General features: G+C 18.7%; 1 protein-coding gene across 1 annotated transcript in view; it reads left to right on the plus strand.

Annotated features, from left to right (window-relative positions):
* LOC134294881 (phosphatidylinositol transfer protein beta isoform) overlaps nt 1-11,519 on the plus strand; it is a 47,664-nt gene extending 36,145 nt beyond the window's left edge. Inside the window, exons 8-11 of the mRNA XM_062966663.1 lie at nt 77-154; nt 2,586-2,696; nt 5,066-5,188; nt 11,355-11,519. Of these exons, the coding sequence (XP_062822733.1) occupies nt 77-154; nt 2,586-2,696; nt 5,066-5,188; nt 11,355-11,405 (363 nt within the window). The 3' untranslated portion in view covers nt 11,406-11,519. The remainder of the gene's footprint in view (nt 1-76; nt 155-2,585; nt 2,697-5,065; nt 5,189-11,354) is intronic.
* The last annotated feature ends 601 nt before the right edge of the window (nt 11,520-12,120 follow it).

Consider the following 12,120-nt stretch of genomic DNA (forward strand, 5'->3'; position numbering starts at 1 on the left):
GGCATGCCGGGGTCATGGGGCGGGGCATATATATATATATACATATATAATTTTATATATAATTTTATATATAAAGGACTACAAAGCAGAGGAAGACCCGGCTTTATTCCAATCGGTCAAGACACAGAGGGGACCCCTGGGACCTGACTGGAAGGTAGTATATTATTATTATTATTATTATTATTATTATTATTATTATTACTACTATTATTAATATGTTAATTATATCATATAATTATATATTATAATAATTATTACTATTATTATTAATACTACTACTATTACTATTATTAATATGTTAATTATATCATATAATTAATTATTATTATTATTATTACTACTACTATTACTATTATTAATATGTTAATTATATCATATAATTATATATTATAATTATAATTATTACTATTATTATTATTATTATTAATTGTATTATATTTATTATATTTTATATCATATAATTATATATTATAATTATAATTATTACTATTATTATTATTAATTGTATTATATTTATTATATTTTATATCATATAATTATATATTATAATTATTATTATTACTATTACTATTATTATTAATTGTATTATATTTATTATATTTGTTATATTATTTATATCTTTTATTATTATAATATTATATTTATTATAATAAGAATAATGGGAAAGAAATCCCATCTCTTTTATCTTTTTATTCTTTTGGAATTATTATTATTATTATTATTACTATTACTATTATTAATATGTTAATTATATATTATAATTATAATTATTATTACTATTATTATTATTAATTGTATTATATTTATTATATTTGTTATATTATTTATATCTTTTATTATTATAATATTATATTTATTATAATAAGAATAATGGGAAAGAAATCCCATCTTTTTTTCTTTTTATTCTTTTGGAATTATTATTATTATTATTATTATTATTATTACTACTATTACTATTATTAATATGTTAATTATATCATATAATTATATATTATAATTATTACTATTATTATTAATTGTATTATATTTATTATATTTGTTATATTATTTATATCTGTTATTATTATAATATTATATTTATTATAATAAGAATAATGGGAAAGAAATCCCATCTCTTTTATCTTTTTATTCTTTTGGAATTATTATTATTATTACTACTACTATTACTATTATTAATATGTTAATTATATCATATAATTATATATTATAATTATTACTATTATTATTATTATTAACTGTATTATATTTATTATATTTGTTATATTATTTATATCTTTTATTATTATAATATTATATTTATTATAATAAGAATAATGGGAAAGAAATCCCATCTCTTTTATCTTTTTATTCTTTTGGAATTATTATTATTATTATTATTATTACTACTACTATTACTATTATTAATATGTTAATTATATCATATAATTATATATTATAATTATTACTATTACTATTATTATTAATTGTATTATATTTATTATATTTGTTATATTATTTATATCTTTTATTATAATAATATTATAAAAATATAAGAAATATAATAATAATAAATTCCAAAAGACCTTGGATAATATTTTATAATAAATACAATATTAATTTTAATTTCCAAAAGAACTTGGATAATATTTTATAATAAATAATATATAATTTTACAATAAGTATAATAATAACTTCCAAAAGAACTTGGATAATATTTTATAATAAATAATATATAATTTTACATTAAATATAATAATAACTTCCAAAAGAACTTGGATAATATTTTATAATAAATAATATATAATTTTACATTAAATATAATAATAACTTCCAAAAGAACTTGGATAATATTTTATAATAAATAATATATAATATTTTATAATAAATACAATAATAATAATTTATAAAAGAACTTGGATAATATTTTATAATAAATAATATATAATATTTTATAATAAATACAATAATAATAATTTACAAAAGAACTTGGATAATATTTTATAAAAATATTATATAATATTTTATAATAAATACAATAAAAATAATTTCCAAAAGAACTTGGATAATAAGTTATAATAAATAATATATAATATTTTATAAGAAATATAATTATAATAATAATAATAATAATACTTCCAAAAGAACTTGGATAATATTTTATAATATATAATATTTTATAAATACAATAATAATAATTTACAAAAGAATTTGGATAATAAGTTATAATAAATAATATATAATATTTTATAAGAAATATAATAATAATAATAATAATAATTCCAAAAGAACTTGGATAATATTTTATAAGAAATATTATTTAATAATAATTTCCAAAAGAATGTGTATAATAATTTATAATAAATAATATATATATTTATTATAATAAATATAATAATAATAATAATTTCCAAAATTTATAATAAATAATATATATATTTATTATAATAAATATAATAATAATAATAATTTCCAAAATAAGTGGATAACATTTTATAATAAATATTATGTAATATTTTATAATAAATATTAGATATTATATAATGTTAAATACCAGAAAAAATCCTTATTGATAATGTTATTTTTAATATTTTTTTTATTTACCTTAGAAAGAGCTGGCGGCCAATGAGGAGTGTCCCAAAATGTGCGCATACAAGTTGGTGACCATTAAATTCAGATGGTGGGGATTGCAGAACAAGATAGAAAATTTCATCCAGAAGGTTATTATATTATTATATTTTAAATTATTATTATTATTATTTATATAATTATATTATTTTATTATTATTATTATTATATTATTATAATTTTATATTATTATAACATTTTATTATGTTATTACGTTATTACATAATTATATTATTGCATTATATATTATAATATTGTGATATTACATTATTATTTTATAACATTATTACTTAATTAATATTATTGCATTATATATTATAATATTGTGATATTACATTATATAGTATATTATTATTAAAACATTTTATTATATTACATTATTATATTATATATATTGAATTATAATAATGATGCATTTTATATATTAGTGCATTATATTATATTTTAATATTGTATTATTACATTATATTATATTATTTCATTATAACCCTGTTATTACATTAAATTATTATATTATTTTATAATATTACATTATATGATATTATATCATATTAAATTAAATATAATATAGTAAAACAACATTATATTGTGATTATTATATGATGTTATATCATATTAAATTATAATATAATAAAACATTATATCATAACATTATTTATATAGAAAAAACATATTGTATTGTATAATAATATACATTCCAGTGATAATAATATACGAATACTATAATATTATTATATTATGTTTAATTTTTATATTAACATATTGTATTGTATAATAATATACATTCCAGTAATAAATATTATATTAATAATATAAAATTATGTTTAATTTTTATAATATTAATAATATAATATTAGTATATTGTGTTTAATTTTTATTTTATTAACATATTGTAATTCATAATAATATACACTCCAGTAATAATAATATATTAATAATATAATATTGTTTTATTGTGTGATTTTTATAATATTAATATACTATATATTATATATAATATTATATACAATATATTAATATTATATATATAATATATACAATATATTATATATATAATATTATACAATATATTAATGCAATCTGTATACGAATACTATATTATTATATTATGTCTTTTTATATTAACATATTGTATTGTATAATAATATACATTCCAGTAATAAATATTATATTAATAATATAAAATTATATGTTTTATTTTTATAATATTAATAATATAATATTAGTATATTGTGTTTAATTTTTATTTTATTAACATATTGTAATTCATAATAATATACACCCCAGTAATAATAATGTATTAATAATATAATATTGTTTTATTGTGTGATTTTTATAATATTAATATACTATATATATTATATATAATATTATATACAATATATTAATATTATATATATAATATATACAATATATTATATATATAATATTATACAATATATTAATGCAATCTGTACACATAATCAAAGTGGCAGAGATGTCAAATTTTATTAGATTATAAAAATGTTTCAAATATAATAATAATAATAATAATAATAATAATAATAATAATATATTAATAGTATAATATAGTTTTATTATGTTTAATTTTTATATTAATATACTATATAATATATAATGTATACACATAATCAAAGTGGCAGAGATGTCAAGTTTTATTAGATTATAAAAATGTTTCAAATATAATAATAATAATAATAATAATAATAATATATTAATAGTATAATATTGTTTTATTATGTTTAATTTTTATATTAATATACTATATAATATATAATGTATACACATAATCAAAGTGGCAGAGATGTCAGGTTTTATTAGATTATAAAAATGTTTCAAATATAATAATAATAATAATATATTAGTATAATATTGTTTTATTATGTTTAATTTTTATATTAATATACTATATAATATATAATGTATACACATAATCAAAGTGGCAGAGATGTCAAGTTTTATTAGATTATAAAAATGTTTCAAATATAATAATAATAATAATAATAATATATTAATAGTATAATATTGTTTTATTATGTTTAATTTTTATATTAATATACTATATAATATATAATGTATACACATAATCAAAGTGGCAGAGATGTCAGGTTTTATTAGATTATAAAAATGTTTCAAATATAATAATAATAATATATTAATAGTATAATATTGTTTTATTATGTTTAATTTTTATATTAATATACTATATAATATATAATGTATACACATAATCAAAGTGGCAGAGATGTCAAGTTTTATTAGATTATAAAAATGTTTCCAATATAATAATAATAATAATAATAATAATATATTAATAGTATAATATTGTTTTATTATGTTTAATTTTTATATTAATATACTATATAATATATAATGTATACACATAATCAAAGTGGCAGAGATGTCAAGTTTTATTAGATAATAATATATCATTTTTTCATATATATATTTTTTTAAATAGCAAGAGAAGCGGATATTCACCAATTTCCACCGACAGCTCTTCTGCTGGATTGACAGGTGGATTGATTTGACAATGGAAGACATTCGGAGGATGGAGGACGAGACACAAAGAGAGCTCGAGGCGGTGAATAATTTTATATATATATATATATATATATATATATATACACACACATTATTTATTTGAATATATTACATTAAAATTAATATTTTAATTTCTTACATACATAGCAAAAAAAATATATAATTTTTCTTGGTTCAACCCTGCATTTAATTGCATTTATTTCTCCATTAAATTCTATTTCCCCCTTTATAAAATTCTAGTTTTTCCTGAATTAAATTCTATTTTTTTCCCTTAATATAATTCTCCTTTTTCCGTAATTTAATTTAATTTAATTTTTTCTTATATTATTTAATTTTTACTTAATTATATTAAGTAAAAAAAAAAATTATGGGAAAAGTAGAATTATATTAAGGAAAAATCAAATTTAATTAAGGAAAAAACAAAATTATATTAAGTAAAAATAAAATTTGATATAATTTTATTTTTACTTAATATAATTTTGTTTTTTCCTTAATTAAATTTGATTTTTCCTTAATATAATTCTACTTTTTCCGTAATTTAATTTAATTTTTTCCTTAATATAATTTTATTTTTACTTAATATAATTTTGTTTTTTCCTTAATTAAATTTGATTTTTCCTTAATATAATTCTACTTTTCCCATAATTTTATTTTATTTTTTTACTTAATATAATTTTGTTTTTTCCTTAATTAAATTCTATTTTTTTCCTTAATATAATTCTTTTTCCGTAATTTAATTTAATTTTTTCCTTAATATAATTTTATCTTTATTTAATATAATTTTGTTTTTTCCATAAATTCTATTTTTTCCTTAATATAATTCTACTTTTTCCATAATTTAATTTAATTTTTCCTTAATATATATTTATTTTTTTCCTTAATATATATTTATTTTTTTTCCTTAATATAATTTTGTTTTTTCCTTAATTAAATTCTATTTTTTCCTTAATATAATTCTACCTTTCCTTAAACTCATTTTATTTTTCCTTAATATCATTCTATATTTTCTCTAATTTTATTTTTTAAATTAACTTGTTTTTTCCTTAATTAAATTCTATTTTTTTCTCTAATTTAATTTTTTCTTTAATTAAATTCTGTTTTATCCTTAATTAAATTCTTTTTTCTCTAATATAATTTTATTTTAATTAACTTTTGTTTTTTCCTTAATTAAATTCTATTTTTTTCTCTAATTTAATTTTTTCTTTAATTAAATTCTGTTTTTTCCTTAATTAAATTCTTTTTTCTCTAATATAACTTTATTTTTTAATTAAATTCTGTTTTTTTCCTTAATTAAATTCTATTTTTTCCTCTAATATAATTTTTTTTTCTTTCATTAAATTCTGTTTTTTCTTTCATTAAATTCTAATCTTTTTCCTCAATTAAATTCACTATTTTTCTTAATTCTTTATTTCCCTCAAAGGCTGTCTGGTCATCTGTCTCCTCTTATTAATATTTTTTTCCTCATTAGATTCTAATATTTGCCGCAACTAAATCCTACGTTTTCCTTTGAGACCATCGGGCTTTCTTTCTCTTCTTTCTTGTCTCGTTTCCTCTTCCATTCTAATAAATCTCCTAATTAAATTCTAATATTTTTCCTAATCCGATTCTAATTTTCCGTTAAGACTATCGGGTCATCTTGTCTCTTCTGTCTAATAATTTTTCAGGACTGAATTCTAATATTTTTCACCGATTAGATTCTACGTTTTCATTGCGTCATCTATCTCGTCTTTCTAATATTTTCATAATTAGATTCTAACATTTTCCTTGATTAGTTTACGAAAGCGATGTCTCCTATCTATCCTCTCATTACCCTCTCCACCTGCGATCTCGTCCTCCAAACTCATTAAATTCTAATATTTTTCCTGATTAGATTTCTATGTTTTCCTCAAAGGCTGCCACATCTTATTTTAAGGTGATTTTTGGTATATTTCGGAAATTTTTACAATATATTTCTGTAGGGTTTTTTGTATTTATATGGTTTTTTTTTCTATTTTTCTGTGAATTTTTACAATATATGTCTGTATTTTTTTTGTATTTTCTGTGAATTTTTTCTATTTTTCTGTGAATTTTAATACTATATTTCTGTGTAATTTTTTTTGTATTTTTACGGGGTTTTAATGTGAATTTTTACAATATGTTTCTATGTATTTTTCATATTTTTATATGATTTTTTTCTATTTTCATATGAATTTTTACAATATATTTCCATGTACTTTATGTGATTTTTTGTATTTTTATATTAATTTTTACAATATATTTCCGTGTATATTTTCGTATATTTACATGTTTTTTTCTATATTGATGTGCATTTTCCAGTATATTTCCATGTAATTTCTGTTATATTTTTCTGGGATTTTTTTTTGTTTTTTCATGTGAGTTTTTGCAATATATTTACGTGGATTTTTTTCTTCGTATTTTTATGCGGATTTTTACAATATATTTCCATGTAATTTCTTTTCTATTTTTATGGGATTTTTTTTCTATTTTTATGTGAATTTTTACAATAAATTTCCATGGATTTTTTTTGTATTTTATGTGGATTTTTACAATATATTTCTGTGTAATATTTTTGTATTTTTATGGGATTTGTTTCTATTTTTATGTGAATATTTGTGATATATTTGTGTGGATTTTTTGTATTTTTATGTGGGTTTTTACAATATATTTCTGTGTTATTTTTTTGTATTTTTATGGGATTTTTTTTCTATTTTATGTTAATTTTTACAATATATTTCCGTATATATTTTCTTATATTTACATGATTTTTTCTATTTTGATGTGAATTTTTACAGTACATTTCCATGTAATTTCTTGTATATTTCTCTGGATTTTTTCATATTTTTATGTGGATTTTACAATATATTTCTGTGTAATTTTTTTGTATTTTTATGTTAATTTTTACAATATATTTCCGTGTAATTTTTTTGTATTTTTATGTTAATTTTTACAATATATTTCCGTGTAATTTTTTTGTATTTTTATGTTAATTTTTACAATATATTTCCGTGTATATTTTCGTATATTTACATGATATTTCGTATTTTTTTCCCCTATTTTTATGTGAATCTTTGTGATATAGTTCTGTGGATTTTTTTGTATGTTTAGGTGGGGTTTTTTTTACAATATATTTCCTTGGATTTTTTTTTGTACACATAAAGGCAGCATAAAATCTAATAGAAAAATCCAGGGACAGTCCTTCAAACTTGGAAGCATGGAACTAGAATTCCCTTGGCATTATTATTATTATTATTATTATTATTATTATTATTATTATTATTATTATTGGCATATTATTTTAGTATTATTATTATTATTATTGGCATCCTTGGCTAGGACTTTGAAAGAAACCCACATGAAATCGTGTTGTTTCCCCTGATGACCTGATCGCAGCTTCTTCTCTAACAAGCGCTGTGACCTTCAGCAATTCTGTTGAGCAGTTTACTAAAGCGATGTCTCCTATCTACCTGCTCATTACACTCTCCACCTGCGGTCTCGTCCTCTAAACTCATTAAATTCTAATAATTTTCCTAATCCGATTCTAATTTTCCGTTAAGACTATCGGGTCATCTTGTCTCTTCTGTCTAATAATTTTTCAGGACTGAATTCTAATATTTTTCACTGATTAGATTCTACGTTTTCATTGCGTCATCTATCTCGTCCTTGTAATATTTTCATAATTAGATTCTAACATTTTCCTTGATTAGTTTACAAAAGCGATGTCTCCTATCTACATGCTCATTACACTCTCCACCTGCGGTCTCGTCCTCCAAACTCATTCAATTCTAATATTTTTCCCGATTCGATTTCTGTGTTTTCTTCAACGTCTTATCTCTCTCTTCCATTCTAATATCTTTCCTGGTTATATTATAATATTATTTCCCGATCACATGATGTCCTTCATCCCCTCGTGTTCTAGATCCGCCGGAAAGGTCCGGTTCGAGGAACTTCGGCAAACGACGTCTAACGAGGAAACCCTTTCCCAGATCCTTTGCAAAATCCCAGAAAGATCCCTCTGTATGTCTTGGTTTACGTGCAGTCATAGTCATCATAATTTCATTTATTTTAATTTTTTTATTATTATTGTTAGTTATTATTTGTTGTTATTATTGCTTTCATTTGATTGGATATTTAATTATCCTTCGTTTTATTTTTTTCCCTTTGTTTTATTATTACTTATTCTTTGTTGTTATTATTGATTTCATTATATTGGATATTTAATTATCCCTCGATTCTTTGTTGTTATTATTGATTTCATTATATTGGATATTTAATTATCCCTCGATTCTTTGTTGTTATTATTGATTTCATTATATTGGATATTTAATTATCCCTCGATTCTTTGTTGTTATTATTGCTTTCATTTGATTGGATATTTAATTATCCTTCGTTTTATTTTTTTCCCTTTGTTTTATTATTACTTATTCTTTGTTGTTATTATTGATTTCATTATATTGGATATTTAATTATCCCTCGATTCTTTGTTGTTATTATTGATTTCATTATATTGGATATTTAATTATCCCTCGATTCTTTGTTGTTATTATTGATTTCATTATATTGGATATTTAATTATCCCTCGATTCTTTGTTGTTATTATTGCTTTCATTTGATTGGATATTTAATTATCCTTCGTTTTATTTTTTTCCCTTTGTTTTATTATTACTTATTCTTTGTTGTTATTATTGATTTCATTATATTGGATATTTAATTATCCCTCGATTCTTTGTTGTTATTATTGATTTCATTATATTGGATATTTAATTATCCCTCGATTCTTTGTTGTTATTATTGATTTCATTATATTGGATATTTAATTATCCCTCGATTCTTTGTTGTTATTATTGCTTTCATTTGATTGGATATTTAATTATCCTTCGTTTTATTTTTTTCCCTTTGTTTTATTATTACTTATTCTTTGTTGTTATTATTGATTTCATTATATTGGATATTTAATTATCCCTCGATTCTTTGTTGTTATTATTGATTTCATTATATTGGATATTTAATTATCCCTCGATTCTTTGTTGTTATTATTGATTTCATTATATTGGATATTTAATTATCCCTCGATTCTTTGTTGTTGTTATTGATTTCATTATATTGGATATTTAATTATCCCTCGATTTTATTATTATAATATATACATTCATCGGGTGGGATTTTTTCCACCCTATTCTTATTTTCCACTTTAGATAAAATAAAATATGAAATAAAATAAAATAAAATAAATGTAGTAAATAAAATAAAGTAAATGTAGTAAATAAAATAAAATAATGTAAATAATACAAAATAATAAAGAAAATATACTATAATAGCAATAATAAAATGAATAAAAGTTGAAATAAAATAATATAAAATACTAAACAAAATACTATTTATTTCTATTTATTTTCTGTTATTTTTTATATTTTTATGTTATATTTTTTAGTTATTTTCCTCTTTATTCAAAAATGAAATTGGAAAGAAATCCTAATTTAATTCCCAAATTTAATTCTAATTTAAATCCCTAATTTAATTCTAATTTAATTCTTGAATATAATCCTAATTTATTTCCCAAATTTAATCCTAATTTTATTCCCAAATTTAATTTTAATTTAATTTTTAATTTAAATTCCCAAATTTAATCTTAATGTAATTTCTAAATTTAATCCTAATTTAATTCCCTAATTTAATTCTAATTTATTTCCCTAATTTATTTCCCTAATTTAATTCTAATCTAATTCCCAAATTTTATTCTAATTTAATTCTTGAAATTAATCCTAATCTAATTCCCTAATTTAATTCTAATTTTTTCCCTAATTTAATTCTAATGTAATTCCCAAATTTAATTCTAATCTAATTCACAAATTTAATTCTAATCTAATTCACAAATTTAATCCTAATTTAATTCCCAGATTTAATCCTCAATTAAATCCCAAATTTAATCCTTAATTTAATTCCAGTTTAACCCTAAATTTTATTCCCAAATTTAATTCCAATTTAATTCCCAAATTGTTATCATTTAATCCCCAAATTTAATCCTTAATCGAAATCCCAAATTAAATTCAAATTATTTCATATTATTTTTATTTTTCCCTTTTTCCTCAGATTTTTCTCCCCAAATTTTTCTTTCTGATTTCTATCATATTATTTTAGTTATTAATTAGTATTTTATTAATTAATTCCTATGATGTTAATTAATTTTCTCTTAATTTTTTTCTTCCCAGCTGCGGAATCAGGGGGAAGTGCGGGGGACGAGCGCTGCCAACGACGAGTGACTTCCTGTTTCCTGTCGAGGGAGGGACTTCCTGTTTCAAAAGAAGGCGGGGCTAGGGAAGCTCCGCCCCTTTTCCCATCACAAAGAAAGGAAAAAAAAAGACTCTTTTGAAAAAGAAGAAGAAATAATGATGGACCAATTTGTTTCTCTCTTCGTTAGTTGATTTATGTAATATTTTTCCCAATTTAATTCCCAGATTTAATTCTAATTTAATTCCCAAATTTAATTCCAATTTATTCACCAATTTAATTTGTTTCTCTCTTCGTTAGTTGATTTATGTAATATTTTTCCCAATTTAATTCCCAGATTTAATTCTAATTTAATTCCCAAATTTAATTCCAATTTATTCACCAATTTAATTTGTTTCTCTCTTCGTTAGTTGATTTATGTAATATTTTTCCCAATTTAATTCCCAGATTTAATTCTAATTTAATTCCCAAATTTAATTCTAATTTATTCACCAATTTAATTCCATTTTATTAACAAATTTAATTCCCAAATTTAATTCCAATTTATTCACCAATTTAATTTGTTTCTCTCTTCGTTAGTTGATTTACGTAATATTTTTCCCAATTTAATTCCCAGATTTAATTCTAATTTAATTCCCAAATTTAATTCCAATTTATTCACCAATTTAATTTGTTTCTCTCTTCATTAGTTGATTTATGTAATATTTTTCCCAATTTAATTCCCAGATTTAATTCTAATTTAATTCC

Source organism: Anolis carolinensis, unplaced genomic scaffold (genome assembly GCF_035594765.1).
Source record: "Anolis carolinensis isolate JA03-04 unplaced genomic scaffold, rAnoCar3.1.pri scaffold_26, whole genome shotgun sequence".
NCBI classification, from domain to species: Eukaryota; Metazoa; Chordata; class Lepidosauria; order Squamata; family Dactyloidae; genus Anolis; species Anolis carolinensis.